The 26,323-nt window shown below is 41.3% G+C and overlaps 3 protein-coding genes and 1 long non-coding RNA gene across 4 annotated transcripts in view; 2 read left to right on the top strand and 2 right to left on the bottom strand.

Moving 5' to 3' along the window:
- Positions 1–26,323, top strand: part of LOC146578510 (hemicentin-2-like) — an 871,231-nt gene that overhangs the window by 257,021 nt on the left and 587,887 nt on the right. The gene's annotated exons all lie outside the window — the stretch shown is intronic.
- LOC146578534 (uncharacterized) lies at positions 12,426–16,425 on the top strand. Its single transcript, XM_085268803.1, has 4 exons — positions 12,426–13,211; positions 13,661–13,826; positions 14,793–15,758; positions 16,269–16,425. The coding sequence occupies exons 1-3, from the start codon at positions 13,008–13,010 to the stop codon at positions 15,557–15,559; spliced, it is 1,137 nt and encodes a 378-aa protein (XP_085124929.1). The 5' UTR covers positions 12,426–13,007; the 3' UTR covers positions 15,560–15,758; positions 16,269–16,425.
- Positions 19,367–23,461, bottom strand: LOC146578533 (uncharacterized). Its single transcript, XM_085250180.1, has 10 exons — positions 23,329–23,461; positions 23,140–23,233; positions 22,388–22,744; positions 22,175–22,292; positions 22,009–22,100; positions 21,792–21,906; positions 21,296–21,421; positions 20,142–20,309; positions 19,861–20,016; positions 19,367–19,623 (listed from the first exon to the last, which is right to left on the bottom strand). Exons 1-10 carry the CDS (start codon positions 23,430–23,432, stop codon positions 19,415–19,417), a joined length of 1,539 nt encoding a protein of 512 aa, XP_085106306.1. The 5' UTR covers positions 23,433–23,461; the 3' UTR covers positions 19,367–19,414.
- On the bottom strand, positions 24,085–25,415 carry LOC146578532 (uncharacterized). Its single transcript, XR_014891498.1, has 4 exons — positions 25,303–25,415; positions 24,820–24,888; positions 24,281–24,655; positions 24,085–24,157 (listed from the first exon to the last, which is right to left on the bottom strand). It is a non-coding gene; the product is annotated as an uncharacterized LOC146578532 (long non-coding RNA).

The raw sequence follows: 26,323 nt of genomic DNA, 5'->3' as shown, positions 1-26,323 counted from the left end.
AATCAAACCTATACTGAAAAAGGACAATCTTGACAAGACACAAATGAACAACTACAGGCCGATCTCAAATCTCCCGTTTTTAAGTAAGATCATTGAAAAAGCAGTTTCTCAACAGCTCAGTTACTTCTTAAAACAGAATAATTGCTACGATGCCTTCCAGTCAGGTTTTAGACAGAACCACAGCACTGAAACCGCTCTGACCAAAGTGTTTAATGACATATGTCTGAATACAGACAGTGGAAAAATGTCAGTCCTAGTTTTACTGGATCTCAGTGCAGCATTTGATACAGTTGACCACAACATATTACTCAAACGACTGGAGAACTGGCCAGGTCTTTCAGGAACTGTACTAAACTGGTTCAAAACATACGTAGAAAACAGGAAATACTTTGTATCAATAGGTAACTTCACATCTGAGCAGACAAGTATCACATGTGGAGTTCCCCAAGGTTCCATCTTGGGACCCCTTCTGTTTAACATCTACATGCTCCCACTGGCACAGATTATAAACAACAACAAAATAAACTATCACAGCTATGCAGATGACACACAAATATATATCACAATGTCACCAGGAGACCGAGGCCCTGTACAGGCTCTTGGTAAATGCATTGAGGAAATCAATGACTGGTTGTGCCACAATTTTCTCCAGCTAAACAAAAACAAAACTGAGGTAATAGTCTTTGGCGCCAAAGAAAAACGATTACAGGTCACCAGAGAACTTCAATCTATACATCTAAAAACCACAAACCAGGCGAGAAATTTGGGTGTAGTGATGGATGCAGACCTAAACTTAGAAAAACACATTAAGACAATAACAAAGTCAGCTTACTATCACCTCAAGAATATATCAAGGATAAAAGATCTGATGTCTCAACAGGACCTGGAAAAACTAGTCCATGCATTCATCTTTAGTAGGCTTGATTACTGTAACAGCATCTTTACAGGTCTACCTAAATAATCAGTCAGACAACTACAGCTCATTCAGAACTCTGCTGCTCGAGTCCTCACTAAGACCAAAAAAGTGGACCACATCAGTCCAGCTCTGAGGTCCTTACACTGGCTGCCTGTCCGTCAGAGGATAGACTTTAAAGTTCTGATGCTGGCCTATAAAGCTCTGAATGGTTTAGGACCAAAATACATCAATGACCTCCTGACCCAGTATGAACCATCCAGATCCCTCAGGTCATCTGGATCCGGTCTTTTATCAGTTCCCAGAGTCAGAACCAGACACGGAGAAGCTGCATTCAGCTTTTATGCTCCTTATATCTGGAACAAACTCCCAGAAAGCCTCAGATCAGCTGAAACACTCACTTTATTTAAATCCAGGTTGAAGACTCACCTGTTCTCAGCTGCATTTGAATAAAGCACCAAATCCACACTTTAAGCTTAAATTTCAAAACTTACATTTAACTACTGATTTTATCTACTGTTCTGATTTTATCTGTTTTGATTTTATATACTGTTTTGTTTGTTTGTTTGTTTGTTTGTTTGTTTGTTTGTTTGTTAATTAGTTAGTTAGTTTATTTGCTTGTTTTAATCAATTTTAAATCATGCTTTTTATTTGTTCTTGTTTCTAATGTCTCTGTAAAGCACTTTGAATCACCTTGTTGTTGAATTGTGCTATACAAATAAACTTGCCTTGCCTTGCCTTGCCTTGCCCCAGTAAATATAAACAACAATATTCTGGAAGAAAACCAAACATTGGATTTTTTTTTAATCACAACTCTGTTTTTTATGTGGCCTATCAACACAATTTGAAAACTGGTATAAAGTCCACTCTTTTTACGTCACTTGTTCCATCTGTCCTGCTCACATCTCCAATGGTTGTACACGTTGTCATTAACGTGGCTTCACTCCACATTAGTCACACCACTTTGCTCGCTAAAACACCGGTTTCGGCACATAAGGACGCTGTCATAGCCTGTCAACGACGTTGATTAGCTGCGCATATACGAATTTGAATCACGTGATTGGCTGGCCTATGGGATGAGGTGCCATTGTTCTAATCCCATACTGGAGCAGCCAGTCACTTACTGACTAACACTGCAAAACAGAATTGTTAACGTATTTACTTTAATTTTATTATTTACTAGAATTTTATTTTATGTGCAACACGGATTTTTTCTGCACAGAGTGCCAGCAGTGCGCAATTGAGCACACACGCAGTTTAGAGGGAACATTGGTGATGATTATCAGAAAGTGAACAAGGTCTCATGGTTTGATGCTTGTCCAATGCCTGAGTTGACCTGGACTGGTTAAGCACTGCTTGTCTTATTTTATGATGCTGGATTTAACCAACGCTTACTGGCAGATTCCCTTGTCTGCAGAGTCCAAAGACAAAAATGGCCTTCTCCACTCTGTATGGTTCGTACCAATTCGTCACACTTCCATTTGGCTTATTTGAAGCCTCTGCCATTTTTTAGCACCTCATGGAGCGGTAGCTGCTTCCTCAAATTGCATATGCTGTTTTCTACCTGGATGATGTTGTTGTGGTACCCCTGTGAGGTACCACACAGTTAAACGGTTAAAGGAAACCTCAGAAGAATGGCAGCTAATTCCCTTTTTGCAGCATGCAGCCAACGAGGTATTTATTGATTTATCGTTGATGAGAGATTTTTTAGTTTTGTGATTATGCTTAGTTGTAGCTTCATTTAAAGGAAGAAGAGCTTGTGAATTGGAACCAACACAGGAAGAGAGATTGAAGCCATATGTGTAGAGGAATGCGGTGACATACGATACCATACCTCCTGTTTTAACAGACAAGCTGGCTCTCTCTCTCTCTCTCCCCCTCCTTTTATGGGAATGTCTGAATTTCTATACATACAAAGTTACCTCCTTTTTCAGCAGATAAGCGAAAGGTTTTCTCCTTCTAAGGAAAAATTATCAGTTCCATACATGCCACTCCTACTGCTGTGGAAACTTGCTTTAAGTATAAATAAAGGATGTTCTGAATGCCCTGGGCGGTTTTTCTGTGTCACATCGGTTGAACAGTGACCGCCCGTGCGCATGTAAAAAATAGATATCTGAGTTGTAAGTTTCTTTGCCTTCCAACAACTTTCTCCTCACAATCGTGTTTGTTGTACAGTGTTATCTTTAGTGCTGTGTCTTACGCCGAGTTTTATTTTGTTAATGCTGTATAGTTTTCACGGTAGCTTTGGAGAGAAGTCTTCAAATAAACCAGTGACAGAAAACCACTTGCATCTGCCTGTGCTTCGAGGGAATTATACTCATGATGATGATGATGTTTGCTAGTTCACCTTACATGCATTAATGTAATAACATGGATAGCGTACTCAACGTGAATTACACACGAACAACATTAAGCTACTCACGCAGAGAAGAACGGCTGCTGCTGCCATCTTCGTCCATCATCATTTCTGCTACACTGGCAGGGCTAGGGGCCAGGACTCTACTCTTCGTGTTTTTGGGGGATGTTGCTAATTCCGGGTCCGATAACAGGCACCAAACCTGCAGTAGATGTACACGGTGTGAGGTCTCAGCAAGCTATCAAATACGGCGCATTTCTCGGCTTTAAAAAAAACGCTATGCGTCACCAGGCGTTTCATCAGATTTGAGGTGTTACCTCCTTTGACAGTATTGCAGTATCTGATTAAAGCACTTGTAGCAGGCTGCTGAGTTTGCATCTTTTGCTGTGAAGTACAGCCAGACTTTTGACCACTTCGCCTTGGGCATTTTTAATCTGTAGCTCTGATCTAAAAGAACGTACGTACCTGGACCCGCCTACTATCCTCGGAAACATAAAATGATTGGTTAGAATCTAAAGTGTATCACAGGTCAGGAAAAAAAAGCACCGAAATAAAGCACCGAAATGTGCGCTGCTTTTCTGTCTGGTTACTACCGTTTATGTCAGAACCGGTGCCATCATGCCACCGGATACCGGTATCCATCCCTAGTCATATATTTACTGTTTTGCTGCTTTTAATGGAGACCAGGGGTTCTATTATCTGGTTGGTATTGTTAGTGATTAATTGTTGGATTGGGAATTTAAAATAGTGTAATAAAGAAAAAACACTTTAGTTCTTATGGAGTCTTTTATTGGGTTTATGTGACATACAACTAAAATGACAGCTTGTAAAGGTGAAGAGACAGTGGGACTGGCCATCCTACCTGTGTAAGAGAAGAGCCAAGGTTAAAGCTGTTTACAGTTAATCATTTGTGAGTAACCTAAATAAGGTACTCACCTGTCCTGGTTGCTTCTTGCAGGATGTGGAGCATAAGAGTGAAAGCAGCTTAATCACCTGTTTAAGGGCTCTTGGAGCAGACCAGTGTGCCAGGTTAGGGAGTATGGATAAAGAGGGTTTTAATTTATATAGTAATGGGTGAAGCTTATGTTATTGGTTTGTTTATAGTACGTGTTGGAAATATGAATATGTTTGTGATGTGCTTTAATGTTATTGCATGTTTGTGTGTGTGGAGGGTTATGTTTTCATTTTGATTAGTTAACCCCCATACTTGGGCTATTCCGGAAGAGTACAAAAGTGGTAAATGGCCTGCATTTGTATAGCGCTTTTCTAGTCCATAGGACCCCAAAGCGCTTTACACTACATTCAGTCATTCACCCATTCACACACACATTCACACACTGGCGATGGCAAGCTACATTGTAGCCACAGCTGCCCTGGGGCGCACTGACAGAGGCGAGGCTGCCGGACACAGGCGCCACCGGGCCCTCTGACCACCACCAGTAGGCAAACATGGAGTTAGTATCTTGCCCAAGGATATTTGGCTGATGCGAGCTGAAAGTTGGAGCCGAGACTGATCCATGGTTGCTAAGACGGTGGGTCCAGCGGGCCTGGGTCAGCAAGAGGTCGACGCAGAGAAGGCTTCCCTGATGCAGAGATAGTTCGTGGAGTGCTCAGGATATTAAGGCCTGGAACTTTTAAAGATATGTTAATCAATAAAGACGATTTGACTGTACTTGAACTGAAGGGGTTTCTCCATGCCCACCTGAGAGAGAAAAATAGTACAGAACTCTTTCAAGAATTAATGTGTGCCAGAAAAGATGAAAGTGAGACACCACAGCAGTTTCTCTACCGGGTGACAGGGTTGAAGCAGTGGGTCCTCTTCATATGGGACCCAACCTAACCTTAACAGTAGCAAACCAAGTCTCCCCTTGCCAGTCACATCAGAAGTAGTTAACCAGCAGCAGGGTGAGGCACTCGCTACGTCTGGTGTTATGGCACCCCACACTAAATGTGGGGCAGTTGCTAAGCTAATCAGTAAGAAAGCTCTCATACATTGCAATTTGAATGGCTTAGCAGTGAAAGCAGTACTTGACACATGTGCTCAAGTTTGCATCATAAGTAAACATTGGAAAGACTGATACTTGCCTGACTTAGTCATGCAACCTCTATCTGAAATCATCAAGGAAATTGATGAGTTGAAAGTTTGCGCAGTCAACGGGGAAACCATATCATTTGATGGCTGGGTACCCATCATGATCAACTTACCGGGGAGTGAAGACCCCAGCCTCTCCGTCAGTATTCCGGTCCTCGTCAGTACCTTGCCTGTGGACAAACCATTGATCGGTTTCAATGTCTTGGAACAGATCGTTGAGGAGCAACTAGAGCAGTTGATACCTACTCTTGTTACCTTGCTGTGTAATGCCATCTGTCTTCCCCCTGAGAATGGTGAGGTGGTCAGAAGCTTCATTCAGACAGTAGAGCCAAACATTACACAAGGGTACTTGAGAACAGTTGAAAGGGATGTGATTATCCCTCCTGAACAGGTCACCTGGTTAAAGTGCCCCGTTCCATCAACCATGAATCCGCTTGATTGTTTAGTGCTGTTTGAGGATGATGAGGGCAACCAGGCCCTAAAGCGGTTCTATGTCTTGACGGGGTTAGTTGAAATACAGAATCCAGCTAACCCATACATCACCATTGCTCTAAGTAATGACACCAAACATGATATGACCTTGACAAGCAAGATGGCCCTGGGCACCTTACAGCCAGTTGAACGTATTGTGGAAGTTGAGGCCTCAAGCGAGTGCCCACCTGCAATAACAGTTCGCAAGATAATGGTGGAGTCAGCTGGACCTGTCCCAATGTCGTGGTATCCGCCAGTGAATCTTGATCATTTGGAAGAGGAACAAAAAGAGATTGTCCAGAGAATGTTGTTTGATGAGTGCAGGGTCTTTGAGTGGGATGGGAACAATATTGGTTGTAATTCTGATCTGAAAATGGTGATAAACCTAAAGGATGACATACCAGTGCAGAGAGCATATACCTCCTTTGCGTGGTCTTGTAGACGGGGATACAACGTCCTCCCACGGATTCCTATCCTATTCCTGTCTAAAAAGCCCATCTGTGTCTCCTAAAGGATGACATACCAGTGCAGAGAGCATATACCTCCTTTGTGCGGTCTTGTAGATGGGGATACAACTTCCTCCCATGGATTCCTATCCTATTCCTGTCTAAACGGCCCATCTGTGTCTCCTAAAGGATGACATACCAGTGCAGAGAGCATATACCTCCTTTGTGTGGTCTTGTAGATGGGGATACAACTTCCTCCCACAGATTCCTATCCTATTCCTGTCTAAACCGCCCATCTGTGTCTCTGTTCCTGTCCGTGATGTGGCCTCCCATGATTTACGCACCGTCTGTGTGGGCCTGGATCCTTGTGTCATCGATTCACAGAGAGTTGGGGAATGGCTTTCAACTCTCTGTGAATGGTACTCATGGCCATTGATCAGTGTGCTTTGGTCAGTGGGCTTTGGTCAGTGGTTGTTCTCAATGGTCATGAGAATTTGTATATTAATGATCAAGGAACTGACCTCCCAGATCATTGTTACTTCAGTGGGCTGGTTTCAGTCATTATGCAAATGTACTGTTTATAAGATTGGGGAATCCTGCAGTCAACTGAGACTGAAGAAGTCACATGGATGAGTGACAAAATGTTTCTCCCACTGAAAACGTTACATCCAGATGAACAGAATCAGCTTTTGGAGATTTACTTAACTGCTTGATTGAGCATGTATTAAGACACTTTAAAATTTAGTTTTTACTATTACTATTACTAGGATATTACCAGGAGAAGCTCACAAATTTTTCTGCTATACTTCAGTTTCTCATTAAAATAAATAAATAAAACTTTCAGATCTTGGTACATCACAAAAACAGACATAAAAAAGGCCATTCATTTGGTTTACATGTAAATATTTATTTAGCCGCAGCTATTTTATTTATCTGGAGATGCCCGGGGAAGAGGTTCATCACGTTGTGGGACTTGGCCAATAAACACGATTCTGATATAACTTTATCATTAAATTGCATTAAACTGTTTATCACAGCTACTGGCATCAGATTAACATTTTTATTGCATGTGCAGCCATAATCATTGTATACACACATTTGCATATTGTGCTTAGTGATGGGCAGATGAAGCTTCATGAAGCACTGAAGCGTTTCATCCAATTGGTTCATCCCAGCGCAAAGCTTCTTAAAGCTTCATTTGCTCTAGTAGGACATCTACTGGACATAAAAATATTAGTTGGCATGAATTTGAAGAGTGTGGCCTTTTGCACACAGCCTGTAAATGTCAAGAACAAAAGGAGTGTGTAAAACATCTATATTGTAGTGATGGCAGTACACTGTGTATATTTATACTGGCAGTATGGAAAATGATTATTTGGAAATGCTTAAAATGGAAATGATCATTTACTGTGAGGTGAGGTGTGGTTGGGGTGTGGACAGTAGTTGTGCTTTTGTAACGTTGAGGTATGGACAGCTACACACTGAGGCTTTGAGCCTCAGTCCTGCCTGTTCACATTTTATTCTGTAAAAACTAAATTTTCGCTGCTTTTATGACCTTTTTAGTGGGGAGAACGTAGCTAGGATTTAATGATTTAACAAATCTTTTGAATCCTTTGTCCTCCACAATGCTAAATGGCTGGGAGTCCTCAATCACCATGCTAACCAGGTCTTCATCTATTTGAGATTGTTCTCCTGAGGAAAGACAATAAAGATAAAGCACAAATATAAATATCACACACGTAACTTATAACAGCTGTATAATATTGTTATATCATTTAGTAACATTACTGCATGCTATATTATCATGGCATTTGATGGCTCACCTGGTCTTGCTCCACAATCGGTGTTCTCCTTATTCTCATGCAAAGCTCTGTAGTGCCTAAGCATGGATGAGGTGTTGTTGTTATATCCCAGCTCCCTGGCACATAGCAAACACTTCACCTTGTACAAAAGTAAAGCCGCTTAACATAAATTGTATTGCACCATCAGTATTATGAAAATACATCTTCTGTAGAAATTTACATACCTTGTTGGGAGGAATAAGATCAAAATGTTCCCACACAGGGGAGGACATCCTCCTCTTCTTAGCTGGCTCCATTCTCTCCAGACTTTCTCTCCTCACTCTCATGAACCTCCAAACTGTCTCCAAACTCTCACTAACCGCAACTCTCCATCAAACACCCACATTTTGAATGAAGTCTGAGGGGTTTATATCGCTGTCATATCTCGCGGCAAAGTTCGAACCGCTTCATGAACCAGTCACGTGGTACAGCCGGGCAGCGAGGCTTCGGACGTCATCATTTTCAGCTCCTCCCATAAGTGAAGCAAGCCTCGATACGCGCATCGCGGAAACGCCCCCTCCATTACTCGACACAAGCTTCGAAGCCTCGATACAGAACGTCACATCAGTAGTTGTGCTCATAAGAGTTGATTCTCAGTCTATTGAAGGTTTCAAGCTTTGTGAAGCGCGATGTCTTCACAATCTATTGTGTAAGGTGATTTGGAGCAATGGAAGGTTAAAACAGCATTCACGCTTACAGACAAATATGATTTAAATGTAGACCTTTGTAAGCAAAGGCCTTGAATTCATTTAGCTTCTACCTGCAGTTGAGCTTGCCTAGTAAAAAGTGACAGAAGAAGAGTGAAGAAAGTGTAAAGTCCCCAGGGGCTATTCGGAGAATGAATTTAATTTCCATGTATGGAAGAAAGTACTGGAAAGAGTAACATCTCTGTCTATTTTAGCTATTTTTAAGTGATGTGTGACACACGCTAGGCACAGATACACCCACACACAGGTCGTTATCATCATGATCGTTGAGCCCACTGCACCACTCCTCCCCTGCAGCCACGCGCCGGACCACACCTCCGCCACATGATGATTTACTGTAACTTAAGCATAATTATGTACATTTGTGACGCAGGAGGGGCTGAACCCTGAGATGAATAAAACTATTCTGAATTGAGTTGTTTGGAGAAGATCTATGCTGATGAGTTGCAGTGTACATCTTCCCACACATGTACTCATTAAATCATCATTTGACTGAACTCTTCTGGGCCAGTGTTGGTTTGTTCTTTGCCTCAATATTTCGAATCGGGACACTACCAATACAGATCATTCACAGCTGGGCTAAAATAGAAGGATCTCAGTGATTGTGGAAACAGAGCTATTTAGGAGCAATAAGGCAGCGCAGCTAAAAGAGCCGAAGATCTCAAACACACTGAACACTCCTCACTCACTTGGAGAACCAACTTTCAGATTGATGAGCTTCAAAGGTTTTCCAGCTCTCTTGATGACATGACACTCGTATGTTCCAGCATCATCTTGTCTCACATTCTTCACTTCAGAATCAAAGACACATCTCCATCAGCTATCTGTCTGTCCTTCAGATCCACCTGGTTCTCAAAAGATGGATGCTGGTAATCTGGAACAAGTCATCCATGCTGATATAAAAGGACAAGTTCTTCATCTTCCAGGTCAGTTCTGCTCCACTCTACAACTATGACGATGTGGGCTTGAGCTTGACATGTCAGAGTGACGTCCTGTCCAGACTCAGCTGTGATGATTTTGTGATCTGAAAAAGAGGAAACAACACAGCGCAGCGAGGTTAAAGGTCAAAGTAACACTGTTCACTTCTACAGCAGTCAATCAGAGTGATGATCAGACAGCACTAAACTGTACTTACACACAGAGAATTTTCAATAAACTTATCACAAAATTAATGTGTGCAGGCTCATGTTGCCTGCACACACACAGACCAACAGAATGAATATGAAATAATCCTACTCAATTTCTTTGTCTTTATCTATCATTGAAATGGCATTTATCTCCTGACAGGTAAAACTCACCTGCAGAGGTAAACATGCAGAGGCTGAATAACAACAAAGCTGAGCAGAGTGATGCAGTCACAGCAGACATTTCCTCTAGCACAGATGGTCTTAGTTTGTTCTAAATGTCTGTATTTTCAGTGAATAACAGAACGTGAGTTTAAACCTGATTGCATCAGATTAAATTTAACGTTTACATAAAATTCAGTTTCCATAGAAATGATTCCAGGTTCAGATACTAATGCTGGATAATAATCACTAAGGCTTTTGAAATCTGTGAGTGAACTGGGTCCTCAGCAGTTCTGTGTGATTAGTAAGTATGTGTCTCTCAGCTTTCTAGTCCAACTGGTCCTGTAATGATTTTTGCTGCGTGCGCATGTGTGTGTGTGTGTTTGTCTGAAACCATTTTTTTTCCTCTCTCTGTTCTTGTTTTTGCATGATCTGTTTGGTTGATAAGTGATTTCAAAGTTTCATGTGAGAGATAAAATAGCTGCGGTTAAATTAAGCTGTCTAAAACTGTCAAGGTTCAGCCCAGAGAGAAGAGCAGTTTTATTTTAAACAAGTTCCTCACACCAAGGGGTTTCAGAGGGGAATATTTCTGAAGCTGACACTGGACTCAGCGCCCACAGAGAGAGGGGAGAAAATAATTAGGCTACGTTCACACTGCAGGTCTTAATGCTTAATTCCGGTTTTTTGATCAAATCTGATTTTTTTGTCTGCTTGTTCACACTATAAATAAAATGCAACAGCAAACGCGCTCTAGTGTGAACCCTCAAAGCGGCCCGCATGCGCAAAAGAAGACGTCACACACAATCAAGGCTGGACTGGGACAAAAAATTGGCCCGGGCATTTTGACTATAGACCGGCCTACCAGGATAAAGATTGAAAATTTGACGTCATTCAGGGTTAAACCGCAAATGATTCTGGGAACTTGTGGCAAGAGGTACTAGCACACGCAGGCTTTCAATTGAACTCAGTTACACAGCGATAAAAAGAAACACAAAAAATGGCAAGAAGCTGTTGTATTATTAACTTCAATAGTCGGTCGCATGACAGCCACGGGAAGCCGACGGGTAGAGAGATCGTTTTTTTTATCGGATTACATCGTTGAAGAGACATTTTTAAGCCATGTTTCCGAAGTAAGAGCCGACGGATGGTCTGGATATACCAAATATAACGTCCCCGAACACTCCAGCTCACATGTTAGTCTGCTCCAAGCATTCCCACAAAGGTCAGAGTTTTGTTGTAGTTAATGCGTCATTTTTCTTAACATAACTGGTGATATAGGTTACAAGCAAGTCTGGCGCTGAACAGAAATTGTGGCGCTATGCTCCTTTGTTTATTGTGCATAAATAGTGAATTTTCCTGACACAATATTACGTTTCGCTTCTGTTATTACCATGGTACATTGACAAAAACATATACTTTTATTCACAGGAGAAAACAGTTGTTTTGTATCACTAATTGTCCAGTGCGATTACAACATACCAACCCGTTCTCACTCCCGACGCGTAAAATAATGACGATTTGTCACGTCCCTTAACTTCTCATGCTGACGCCTAAGGTACCCTTCCACGTTTTTATGTGACGCTGTGGGTTGTCAATTCATTCCAATATGAACCCGCTCACGGCGATCAGAGACGCTTCGAGCAGAGGCGCCAGCCATCCATTTACTCCAATAATAACCCCGTCACGGCGAAACATGACGCTGTGAAGCACAATCTAACTGGAGAACCGGGGACCCTCTCCGCCAACGGGTTTTTCTCCCTTATTTAATGCTTTCTTGTAATGACATCGTTAACATTTCTCAACAAAAACACGTGAAAGTATCACTGATAATTCAACAATAAAATCGCTTCATGTTGTGGCCATCACACAGTGTTTTCCAAACTGATTCACGATCTGAAAGTGCGCAGATTTAACGTACATAATCCTTTGTTAGGTTTATTATTTTTATTTCACACGTAAAACACATTTATAGATTCATTCACCACTCCTGTTAGTTTTGGATGTCGCTCAGCTCCAACCAATCAGACCAATTTACGCAGACGCACTAATCCCGTAACTGCACACTACCCATAATCCTCAACCGCCGTCGCTATGGAAATGAAGATAACAACAGCTTGGTGCTACCCGTTATTCCTTTATTTACTCTAAAATAATAACCAGCGATAATACGAAATTAAACTGGCCCAGTGTTTAATTATGTAATTAAAAATTGCAAATTTTAATATTTTATTTTTTACAAATTGCAATATTTATCTACAGCGCGCCTTTAGCGACACGTCAACAGATCTTAAGCAAGGCGATTGGATGGTTTTTACTGCAATGCATCTTGGGAGTCGTAGTAAATGTATCTTTCAACTCACGGTCCTGCATCGAAGTTTTCGACTGGACACGAGGCAGATCCTAGCTAAGTAAGTTGTGATAAACTGTGGGTAATTTGCATGTTCACTGAAATATTAATTTCAGTGATACTTTTTTTTTTTTTTTTTTCCTTTTTAAGTCACTTAAAAATTTCAGTGATATTAAACTGATATTAAACTTGAAATGTTTTCACAGAGCAGTCTGTGTACCAAGAGAACTACTTCTGCAAAAGTTTATTTAATTTTTTTTGTGATCTATTCTCATGTGTAAGACACTTGCTTGGCCACCCAGCTAATGTTAGTACTGCTCTATTTTAGCAATGTATATTTTCTGTAATCAATTCAGGTTTTTTTTAACCCTATTCACGTAATTAACTCAATATTAACGACTTTAATCTCGTAATTGATTTTTTTTCTAAATATGGTGTAATACTGCCTCGTAATATAAGTTATTTCTTTGGTCATAAATTATTTTTGTAATCGTTTCACCAAAACAGACCTGAAATAATCCCTACATGTTCCATTTTCATTTGCAGAAATGACAAAGCCAAAAACCAAACCATGCCCTTCCTGTCAGGCCCCAAACACCTGCAACAGGAAGACATGCAGTGGATGCCTGGGCAGCCTGAACCTAAAGGAGGGATTGAAAAAAAAACAAGAACAGTTTAAAAACAGTAACTGGGCTGCCTCTGTTAAAAAAAACAGAAATGCGAGCAGGGTGGTTAATTCAGCCCAGTTGTCAGTAAGTTTAAAAGTTCTGATCTAATAAGTGGTTGGTCTGGTAGACAATTCTTTATTAATCACAGTTGTCAATGTTTTCTTGTATATCATGAAGTAAGAAACTAACAAGACATGTATATACACATAAAATATTAATTTATAAAAGAGCATAAATAAAAAAGTTATTCACATCAGAATAACATCATCACACTAAAGACATCCAACTAGAAAAAACTTGTTAAAACTATTTTTATTTAAGCTACTTCTGATTTTTAATTTAATCGGCTATTAACTGAGAGACAAAACATTTCAAGATGGATTTTATCATACATTTACAGGTTTGGTCACCATAAATACTTTTTAACTATCGACAACAATAAAACAACAAAGATGTGAAACTTAAAGGTTTGTTATACATCAATTTGCTTACATGAAAGACTGGCTGCATGTTTTTCTTTGTTGTTCTTGCAGGTTTCAAAGCTACATGCCCTGGGCTACCAACCAATTCTGTTTCTTGGACAGTTTGACCGTAAGGGCCGTATAGTAGGGGACGTGATCACTCAGATCGAACCAGCGGAAGGTGCTGCACGTGACATCCTCATGAAGATGAGGAAGCTTTATGAACACCTTCTGAGAAGTAAGATATGCTTTGTCCATTATCTGTAACCAGGTGTCCTTATCAGGTAGCCTATCCTAGCTGTCTTTGGGTGATACTCATGGTACACCCTAGATAAGAAGGCAGATCATCACGGGGTACATAGAGACAAACAAGATGGTGAGGATGAGGATAGTTAACAGTCACCAGCTATTCTATTCTACTCTACTCTATTCTGTTCTATTCTATTATTCAGCCAAGGTTCAGACCAGTAACCTTCTTGCTGTGAGGTGACAGCTGCCCTACATGTCCTGTTGCTAACATGAAAATAGTGTTATATCTGCCTTATTACCTCCCCATGTGTCGGTCACATCACCAAAGCTAGCCATACTGAACCTCTGGTGTTACCCACCTGAACAATTTTGTATGTGTGTGTGTGTATAGTATGGTCTTTCACACTCATGTATATACAAATGTAATTTTAAAAATCTTCACAAAAACCAGACCTGATAATTCTCTTCGAGACTTTCTAGTATAACAAATGTTATAATGTTACCAATATGAACACCAAGATTCTTAAATAACTTATATACTTCTTAAGAGGTTACCTGATTACCTCCCTGAGGTAGTTAGCATCACCATTGTACAAAACTCCTAAGTCACAGTACTAGCTTGAAGTGTCAAATGTTATTCACTACAAAGTCAGGAAAGTAGTGTCATCAGAGGAAAAAGTCATTAGCTCTCTGGATTTATAGTCACACTCATTAATTTATTAATGTACAATGTAGAAAAGCACTACAGATGTCACACTACCCTAGAGGGCACTTGTACTGAATGATTTGGGTCAGTGAGTGTGTGAGATGACTTATTTGATGCCAATATTTACCAGTTGTATCTTTAGTAAAAACTTAACTGAAAACATGCAAATCACTACTTATTATGTGTTTATGTGTACTGTACATTTTTTCAACCCATTTTAATGAATGTTTAATATTTAAAATTTTTCAGAATTACAAGCTTCACCTCCTGCTAAAAGTTCTACACCAGCAGCTGGACCATCCTCTGCTGACAGTGTCGATGCTAGACCAGTCCCAGACCCAGAGGCTCTAAACCAGGAATTTATTCTTCATTTAGAGCCTGTACCAACATCTTCCCTCTGTCAGCCTCCTGCATCCTCCTCTTCATCTCTGCTTCCTCCTGCATCCTCCTCTTCATCTCTGCTTCCTCCTGCATCCTCCTCTCCATCTCTGCTTCCTCCTGCATCCTCCTCTCCATCTCTGCTTCCTCCTGCATCCTCCTCTCCATCTCTGCTTCCTCCTGCATCCTCCTCTCCATCTCTGCTTCCTCCTGCATATTCCTCTCCGTCTCGGCTTCCTCCTGCATCCTCCTCTTCATCTCTGCTTCCTCCTGCATCCTCCTCTTCATCTCTGCTTCCTCCTGCATATTCCTCTCTGTCTCTGCTTCCTCCTGCATCCTCCTCTTCATCTCTGCTTCCTCCTGCATCCTCCTCTCCATCTCTGCTTCCTCCTGCATCCTCCTCTCCATCTCTGCTTCCTCCTGCATCCTCCTTTTCATCTCTGCTTCCTCCTGCACATTCCTCTCTGTCTCTGCTTCCTCCTGCATCCTCCTCTTCATCTCTGCTTCCTCCTGCATCCTCCTCTTCATCTCTGCTTTCTCCTGCATCCTCCTCTCCATCTCCACATCCTGCATCTCCCTCAATTTCTACGGTGTACACCTCGGATGTCCCAAACACAAAAATGACAAGGAAAGGTTAGACGTTATGGTATTGTAAATGTACGAAACACACGACAGGTTTGTTAAGTTTGTTAAGATTTCTTTTTCTTAATTTTTGCATTTTTTCCAGTTTTACAGAACTCATGTAAATATTTCATTTGTTATTTTTCAGAATGCCGAAAACACCGCACACAGAAGATTTTCAAATATGAAGAGATAGTAGACAGGAGAGTTGTAAATGTAAGTAATTTAGCCTGCTGTTGTGCAGATTTGTTTGCATCTTTGGACTTCCCGGATTTGAACTGTGCCTGACTGAATATCCATAAGCTTTTGTTTTTGATGAATCTACACTAATTCAGCCACTGAGTCAGGATTTCACTCCAAATAGGACATTAAATAAGAACAGACCACCTGATACGACCTGGTCGTGCTGCCTTCCTGATGTTTACGTTCTTTAAAGTCCTCCTGACATCATGCTCAGAAGGAGTGATTGATGTGGAGGTGCTCCTTCCCATTCAGTAACATCTGCTTCAGTTAGTTTTGCTTGTGAGCCACAATGTAAGCAGTGTTGCTTTGCTGACATGCACTCGATGCTGGCAGTACAAGCATTGTAGTGGTTCTTATGTTTTTGTAAACTAATTGTATAATATATTGAGCCATTCAATAGTACACAAATGTTTATAAGCTCCTTTTTGTATGCAACTTGCATGTCTTTCTTAATTAATTGTTTGTTTATATCATGTTTTTCAGGAAAAAGAAGAAGTTAAAGTCAAGTGGAAGCCTTGCTCAACATGGTATGTAGTAACAACTTTGTTGGACGGGAACAGACATTCATATTGTTGATAAATAGTTATCAACTCAATTTGAATTCATGTATTTGGACTAAAGTAAATTGTCTTCTTCTGTGAGGAGCTTGATAGCTGTCCACCTCCAAAGTCCATTATGAGTTTTGGAGGTGGACATGGTCAACACTTTTAAGAGTAGGCATAAGACTTTACTTATTTATAGAGCTTATAGTTAGGGCTGGTTCAGCTCAGCCCTTAGTTATGCTGTAATAGGACCAGACTGCTGGGGGTTAGTGTCCCCCCCCTCTTTCTCTGTCTCTTTCAGGGTTATGCAGGCTCAGTATTGGTTGAAGATGCAGTCACGTCTCCTTTTACTGAAAACTCTCCCCCTCTTCCTCATCACCATCTGTAAACATACATGTCTCAGTAATGCAGTTCATGCATGTTACTAACTAAACTTCTTCCCTGGAGTTTCTGTGCTCTCTCATCCAGCAGGTTCCAATGGATCGTGGCTGCTGCTGTGGTCCTGCTTGACATCTACTACATATATTAATACTCTCTGACTTGATTTGATTAATTTATATTACAATGAAGGCGTATAAAGCATGACATGAATATAGAAGATATTTCATCCTAAAAAATTGTCATATGTCACAACCTAAATTGTCCTATTTTGTGTGTGGTTGTCGTTGTTGTTTGTTATGTTTTTCTCCTGACAGTGGCAAAGTGTGGGATGACACATGGGAACCTGCGCAGTTTTACACACAGTAAACCAGGCACCACAGGTCGCAGAGATCACACAGTTCACAGCTTGTAGTTCAGCATAAAAGTTCAAAATAAAATATTTACTATACATTTCAACCAGTGTCAGTCTCTGTTTCACTCTCTAATTGTGGCTTAAGTACCTAACACATACATGAATCTGATCGATCAATAATATCTTCCCTGCACTCGACATCTCATAGTTTTACAGCAAATGCTGATTTTCAAAACATTCTAGAGGAAAACCGAGATAAAATAATCTGAACAGTAACAGTGATTGTGGATGATGATGGAGGCTTCAATGGATTATTCTGTTTCAATCAATAGGTTCCTATCTATGACAATAATTTGATAAGTTTAACAGGTTGGTTTAGGCCTGGCAAAAAAGCAAATATTCACAAACTTTTGTTTTTGAAGAATGTCTATCTTTTTTGGGATGAAGCTATCTGGCAAAACGAGACAACCCTTTTAACCTCATCTTTATGTCTATCATGTGGCTATGATACTGGATTTTGGTTTGATGCATATGCAGGTTACAGCTGGGGAATGGCAGTATGTTGTGGATTGATTTGGCATGTTCAACCACTGTTACACCAAACTCTCTCACTTATAACATGATAAAGGCCTCTTACTCAGTGTCATGGATTTTCTATACTTTTGGGGACACAGGGCCAAAGTCTGAGGCAATAAGTCAGATCAAAGAAGGCAATGATTCTAAAATGGGAGTTTACTTATGTCATTATATATATCCAGGAATATGTGCCTGAGGATAGTTGTCATGAAATCAATATTAAATCAAAGTATTCCTTAATTACCACAGCTGACACGAGTTCTCCATAGCTGCCTGCTGTCTCAGGATCTGTCTCCAAAAAGGACCAGGGAGCGCTAACATGTTATGTTCTAAACTGATGAAGAAAATGCACATTAAACATAGTATAAACTTACTGAGTGAAGTAATGTCAAGAGGATTCCTTTAGCTCCTATTGGGTTGGTTCCTTGATCAATGCAATACAGAATCATTAATCTGGTTTTATGTAATGTCCTCAAAACATGTCAAAATGAGGCTCACTAGTCTGTGTGGCCTCCACATGCCTGTATGACCTCCCTACAACACCTGGGCATGCTCCTGATGAAGTGGCAGATGCTCTCCTGATGGATCTCCTCCCAGACTCCAGGACTAAAGCATCTGCCCACTCCTGGACATTTTGTGGTGCAGTTGGTGGATGGAGCGAGACATGATGTCCCAGATGTCCTCAATTGGATTCAGGTCTGGGGAATGGGCGGGCCAGTCCACAGCATCAATGCCTTCGTCTTGCAGGAACTGCTGACACACTCCAGCGACATGAGGTCTAGGATTGTCTTGCATTAGGAGGAACCCGGGGCCAACCGCACCAGCATATGGTCTCACAAGGGGTCTGAGGATCTCATCTCAGTACCTAATGGCAGTCAGGCTACCTCTGCCGAACACATGGAGGGCTGTGCAGCTCCCCAAAGAAATGCCACCCCACACCAAAACTGACCCACTGCCAAACTCATGCTGGAGGATGTTGCAGGAAGCAGAAGGTTCTCCACGGCATCTCCAGACTGTCACAAGTGCTCAGTGTGAACCTGCTTTCATCTGTGAGGAGGACAGGGCTCCAGTGGCAAAGTTGCCAATCTTTGTGTTGTCTGGCAAATGCCAAACATCTGGCACGGTGTTGGGCTGTAAGCACAACCCCACCTGTGGACGTCGGGCCCTCATACCACCCTCATGGAGTCCATTTCTGACCGTTTGAGCAGACGTGCACATTTGTGGCCTGCTGGAGGTCATTTTGCACAGCTCTGGCCTTTCTTTCCTACCCCACAGTACCTTCCCTTACCATTTGTTTCCTACTCTTTTACTTCTTCTTTGATGACGGTTGTCTTTCTAGATAAGCAATTTCATTTGCTCTGGGGTGAGTCAATGGCTCGGGTGCATTCTGGGACTGTCAGTTCACCAGTGTGCTGGCATGCTTCTTAACAAACACATCACTACAGCAAACATCTCAATTGTACTTGTTGATTTCTTCGACAAAACACTGAACAAAAAATTTACTTGTGAGTGTGCTGCCTGGTGCTTTTAAATTTTGTGATAATTTGAGCAGTCCAGAAAGCATCCCATGAATTAAATTATGTTATAAGAATTATGTTATATCTGAACATGTACACTAGTCATTAAATTAGATGGGAAATAATGATTCAGGGTAAACAACTGCACCAAGGAAATTCCATTTTACTTCTCAAAATGTAAAATGTCTGTTGAAAAATCACATTGAACAGAGATGTGATTAACTTTTTATTTTACCAAACATAACATCAATGATGACACAATCAGTCTTCATCAGAAGTGCTCAAATCACTCTCAGTGGCATCGTCTGGAATGTCCTCCTCCGAGTCCATTTCCAGGAGTGGTTGGTGGCTGAGGATTCTCTTGTACACGTCCTTTACTTTGAGCATTTCAGCTTTCAGTTCACTTTGTTTTTTTAAAACCAGGCTACAGAGTCCCTTCTGTGCATCCTCCGACATGCCAACAAAGGAGGCTGTAAAAAGAACAAAACAAATAAATATGAGAAAAGTAAAAAAAAACAAAAACAAAAAAAAAACCTCACCTCATAAACACAAGGAATTAGGATGCTGTAATTAAACATTTTTTTAAAAGGGGGAAGGCAGTGTTAGCTAGCAATCTAGATATAGGTAAAAGATCCAGTAAGACTTTAGCATCTGCTCTTATTTTCAATCGATTCATCAAAAAATTAATAAATAAATAAAGTGCTTACAGTCTGAGGAGATTGTCCCCAACACCACAGAACGCATTCGCAACACTGTCCAGTGATGCCGCATCTCCCTGCAAAGGATCATCTCCTCCTCTCTCAGGCGCCTCACAGCCATCACCTTCTCAAAGACCTTTCTCTTTGTCCGGAGGTCAGCAGCAGCTACAGTTTAACAACATCAGATGGGAAAACATAGCAGCATATTATGATTCAAGAACAAAACATTCAACTACTGCTCAGATACTGGGAGTTTGTTTAAAAAGGATATTTATAAATCAAGAGCTTACGTTCACTTGTGCTCTGCCAGGGCCAAACGTCGGTCTGCACGAGGGCATCACTGGATACGATTTGCTTTGTTGGTTCAGCGAGCTTGTTGTAGTCGTCAACAGCAGCCGCCAAGCGTTTCTTCTCAACTAAGATGACCTTGCGAATTCTGTGTCGCCTCTTGTTGCTATCTGTAAATAATCATAAAAAATTCACACCTTCACATGATGTATATTATGTGAAGGAAGGAAGTACATCCTCAGCCCAGCAGAGGATGTACTTCCTGAGGCAGCTGAAGAAATTCAACCTGCCAACACGGACGATGATGCAGTTCTACACTGCAATCATCGAGCCATCCTCACCTCCTCCATCACCGTGTGGTACGCTGGAGCCACTATCAGGGACAAACAGAGACTGCAGCGTGTTGTGCGCTCTGCTGAGAAGGTGATTGGCTGCAGACTCCCATCTTTGCAGGACCTGTACACCTCCAGGACATTGCGGCGTGCAGCTCGGATCTCAGCTGACCCTTCTCACCCTGGACACAGTCTGTTTGACCTGCTCCCCTCAGGCAGGAGGCTCCGGTCCATTCGCACCAGAACCTCTCGCCATAAGAACAGTTTCTTCCCCTCTGCTGTCGGACTCATGAACAATAACCATATGACTGTTCCCACCACTAACACATGACCCTACGCTGTGTCACTGCATCATTCCATGTTTGGCACTGATCACCACCTGCACTCATGTATATATCTTTCTACGCAGCACTTTTAATTCTTATTCTCATGTATATATCTCATGTATATCTCATGCATATATCCTTCTACGGAGCACTCTTAATTCTTATCTCATGTATATATCTCATGTATATCTCATGCACATATCTTTCTACGTAGCACTTTTAATTCTTATTCCTACTTTTATTTTTTCATGTCCATTTAATTGCAATTTATGACAGTATGTTTGCACTGAAGCACCGCAGCAATTTCCTAATGTTGTAAACCTGCTCAACATTTGGCAATAAACCCCTTTCTGATTCTGATTCTGATATAGTTACATTTTAATCTACACTCATCAATTTGTTTGCTAGAACAAATCACATCCAGCTTAAACAAACCTGGATCTGATTTTATTCTGTTTACAAAGTAGCTGCACAAGCTGTACAAACTAAGTATCAAACGGTCCGTTTCAAAGAAACTGTGACACCATTTTGTCTGTAAAGACTGTGTTCGCACTCTGATGATGACGACAAGCTCCTCTATTCGTGCCTGCAACGCTCCAAGGCTGCCATCAGTTTGATCACTTTCTAAGTGAGAGGAATATTAATCAGAATACAGGATGAGTAACAGTCACCAAACTACAGTGGACTCTGTGATCACTGACTTGATGACATTCATTATAAGACATCTGGAGCCTTCATGTGCTGCTATCTCATGATAATCATGAGATAACAAGTATGTTGGTGTTCAGGTTTATAAAACCAACTAGTACGATATCATTTCAACCCAGGTTCTATCCAATTTGATGAAACGCAACAACTCTGCCATAAATTTGCTTTTACAAGGCTTATTTTTCATTGTTTGTTGACACTGTCAGAAAGATCTTAACTCTAAGTTCTTTAATGAGGCCATGGTGGGTCCTGTTGTTATATACGAGTGCATTATATTAAGACTCACCTTCAGCCCATTTCTGCACATCGGCCACCCATTGCTGCAGCGTGTCGTCATCCACACCCAGCTCATTTCTGGTCGCATTCAGGCTCTCCACTTGTTCTCTAAGGATCCTTATGATCTAAGAATGCATTCATAAATGTCATTCATGTTGACATTAAAAGAGTACTGGTGTTTCCCCCCCATTACCACACACATTAAAATGGGTGTTGAAAAAAATGACCTTTAGATATCGCTGGCTCAAAGTGCGGCCCAGATGTTCCACTTTCCTTTTGTTCCACCCCAAAGCCAGGAGGGTCAGCATGTCTGTTCGCCCTGCATTTCAGTTAGTATACAAATAAGAATTAATGAGCAGGAGACTGAGTGGAATCTCAGACATGGACACATACCTGCTTTAGACATGTACTTCGTTGTGATGGCCGCCCTAGACAGGAAACTGTTTACTTGTTCCACCTCTTCTCCAACTGTTGAACCGGCCCCATCCTGAAATGCACCTCCCCATTTGATCTATAGAAAGGAGGTCACAATACATGACTGCTGAATTCATTCAACCTTATAACAAAATGTCTCAAACTAATCCAAAACTACAAGCTGCAGTATACCTCGCATTTCCAAGTGTGAGCCTTTGCATGCATGACGGAGAGAAAAGGACGCATTGACAAGAGGTTCCTCAGCTCAGGGCACTGCTGAGCCACCTTGGTTAAATAGGGGAAATATTTACAGGCCACATCGGAGCAAAGGAACGTAATATGTCCTGGGACGCTAGCTGCCAACTTCCTCTGGAGAAAAAGGGGGTAAGCAAAGATCTCCCCTCGAAACATGTTCAATGCAGCTAAGAGGACTCCGTGGCGACAAACAGCTATTTCCATGCCCTCCTCATCCAACTTCCCAGTGGACTTTTTGGACGACTCCTTTGCTGCAGTCCAAGATGAAGATCCGCACAACCCTTTCCCCGGGACCTATACACTCAAAGATTTTAACATAAAAGACATGGCATGATTAAGCCCTATCACGGACAAACTTTTTAAAACAAATGCATAACAATTAGCTGAATTAGCCTTAAGTCACACGAGACCTCATATCTCCCCAGGACAGCACTGATAACACAAAATAAAAATCATGTTGTTTTTTTTAAATACACATGGTGACAAAATTAAGTAAACATTAAGATAAAGTAAAGTAAATAGTATTACGACAACACCAAGAGAAAAATAAAAAAAATATCGACCCATCCATATATGTCTACACACACACACACACACACACACACACACACACATGCACACACACGTATGTGTATATGGTTACGGCATTAACATCATTTTAACAAGATTAACGCATATGTGTATCTTACATGATTTGTGTGTCTCTGGATGTATTTCACAAACTCAGCAACTTCCTCATCTTTTTCAATGAAGACACCTTCAAAGTTCCCCTGCTCTGAAGTGCTGAACGAACACAGTGACAGTTGTTTGAAAAGAAACATTAAAATACATTTTTGTACAAATCCATATTTGATTTATGTCCACAATGCATAACGTACCTTGCATTTGATTGAAAGCGATAAAGCTTGCGGTTTCCATCAACTGAGACGGCGAGCATGTCTGGAGTGCAGGCAGGGCAGCTAAAGCATGGCTCCTTGCACATCCTGTCCACCTCAAACTTTACAGCACTCCACTCCAAGAAACTTTTACTGAAGGCATCAGCTGATATTCGACCATTCTTTTACATAGAGGACATACAACAGAATATTCAAGGACAGTCATCATAAACATTGATTTGCACAATTTCCTTAAACTTAGCAAATTTAGAAACCCACCCTTCCAAAATGGGCTGTTCGTTCATCCAGCATTTTGACAAATGCCTTAAGTGACATCCCTGGTGCAGCCTTCTTAATGTCATAGAAAGACTGAAAGACATCCATTGAAAACAGGGTGCAGAAATTTAAGGTGCCAGGCCAATATCCACTACCCAGGATGTCCTTAACTGAGGGGGACCACATTAGGCCACAGCTGGTGCAGCTCACCACTGGTAGTGTAAGGTTATAACGGCCTTTAGAAAGGATAAGGATAAATTCAGTCATGGCTCAAAGCATTCATTTTTTTCATGTTGTTTTCAAATCGGTCTGGTAAATCCAAATGACCTTTGACAGGTGCCCACATATACTGCGGGCCGAGGGTAATTCAAACCAAGATAGCAATGCACAATTTGCAATAAAACCTCCAAACACATCTATTGTGTATGTAGTGTGTGACAAAAGGGCAACTTACCATTTATGGTTACAAGAGCCACAATTGCACCGGGTGAAACCTCAACGTTACCTGCTGGGCAGTCACACACATGGTCTGGCCTTTGCACAGGCAACAGCCGAACTAACATTAAAACACACAATATATATAAAAAGAATTAGAAATTAACTGATACACAATAAATATACAATAACAGCACCCACTCATAGTACATAGCAAGAAATGCATAAGACTTAAAAACCGTACCTATTGGCTTGTGAAACTCTGATGAAGGCTGCAAAAACCCTCCTGTTACTGCCTCTCTGTTGTGCAGGACAAAGCGTGTGTGAACTGCAATATCACAGTCAGCACAAAGGAATGGAAGAGGCAGGCAGTCCAGACACCTCACAACTACTTGTTTGCCACACTGACACACACGGTGTGACTGTGGATCCAGAGTAGCTAACATATTGTCTATAAGACAAGGCCTGGCCTCTTTCCACTTTTGCAAGGACACCATATTTCTGATCGCCCAGTGAGTAGCAGCTGACTCACACGACGTCTCACAAGTCATGGCTGCGTCCTCTTCTCCATCCTCCAACAACTGAAGGAGCTCCTGACGAAGCACCTCAGTTCCATACACTATACAGAAAAAAATATAAAGAAAGGAAGAAACTCTTCCACAAAGTGAAAAACACTCTAGGCAGTATGTTTCTTAGGACTCCACAAAAGCCCTGCCTAACTCAACTATAACAACAAATATAAAAGTAAACAGAAATCACAATATATACAAGAAGGTAAAGTACCTTTTGTTGGGTTGACACTGGCAACATAACTAGGTTCTTCACGTGGACATTGATGCTGCTCTCTGGACACTGAGGGGGGGGGGGGGGGATGAAGAATATTTACTTACTGAAATTCTTTGGTGAAAACAAGTTGTGAGATAAAATCAATGGTTGCGTGAACACTGACCACGTGGCATGCAACTAGTACTTCGACTGGTTGATGGTCTTTGAGGAATAAAATCTCCCTGTCTGTCACGTTTTTTCCAGCGCACTGGTCTTGGCTGAGGTTCACTCCGTGCATCATTCTACGCAATTAACAAGGAAAAAAGGGAACACCTAAAATACAGTCTATGATTAAAGCAAAGATTATCAAACATCTTAAGTTAACCAACTTAATTTGACATAAACTTTAAAAATAAATTCAAATAACATAACGTTTACTCCGTACAAAATATTAGACAAGCGTGTTCCCTCTTTAACAACTGTTTCCACTAAAAATGTTACCTGCATATCTTGAAGGAGTTCGTCAGCAGCCTGAAGCTCTTCCTCCAGCTCGGGATCCTCTGAATCACTCATTTTCAAGCTAAAGAGGAAAGAGATTTTTGCAGAACTCAGTGACATAAACACATAACTAACGCAACTCAAATGATTTTCAGTCTTGGCGCTCCAGTTAACGTTAGCAATTAACGTTAGCATCATCAGTTTGTAAAGAGCTAGCAGAACTCTTAGCGCAAAAACTGCTTTACGCACCATGTGAGGGTATTTTGCAGCACACAAGTCCTTTAAAGGGACACCACACCATAACGGCTGTTACAGTACCCTTCCACGTTTTTATGTGATGCTGTGGGTTGTCAATTCATTCCAATATGAACCCGCTCACGGCGATCAGAGACGCTTCGAGCAGAGGCGCCAGCCATCCATTTACTCCAATAATAACCCCGTCACGGCGAAACATGACGCTGTGAAGCACAATCTAACTGGAGAACCGAGGACCCTCTCCGCCAACGGGTTTTTCTCCCTTATTTAATGCTTTCTTGTAATGACATCGTTAACATTTCTCAACAAAAACACGTGAAAGTATCACTGATAATTCAACAATAAAATCGCTTCATGTTGTGGCCATCACACAGTGTTTTCCAAACTGATTCACGATCTGAAAGTGCGCAGATTTAACGTACATAATCCTTTGTTAGGTTTATTATTTTCATTTCACACGTAAAACACATTTATAGATTCATTCACCACTCCTGTTAGTTTTGGATGTCGCTCAGCTCCAACCAATCAGACGCAACCTGTGTAAGCAAATGTTACAGGCATGGTCCTTTAAGGGTGAAGCCTGATGGGAAATGTATGCGGGTGTGTGTAGCGGAACTGCCTGTCGGGTGTGTGAGGGTGAGCGGAGAAGGAAAAGAAGAGTAACGGTTAACTACAGAAGAGACGAAGAGAAAGTTAATAAAAGGAATATAATAACTCCCTCGGCAGCCAAAGTTGTATCGGCGATGCCCGCTGTGAGTAAACTGTTTCA

This window comes from Mchenga conophoros, linkage group LG3 (assembly GCF_057382185.1).
Source record: "Mchenga conophoros isolate Kocher_MC1m ecotype Shallow Benthic linkage group LG3, M_conophoros_male_GT1.1, whole genome shotgun sequence".
NCBI classification, from domain to species: Eukaryota; Metazoa; Chordata; class Actinopteri; order Cichliformes; family Cichlidae; genus Mchenga; species Mchenga conophoros.
The sequence above is the reverse complement of the archived record's forward strand: the minus strand, read 5'-3'. Positions and strand labels throughout refer to the sequence as shown.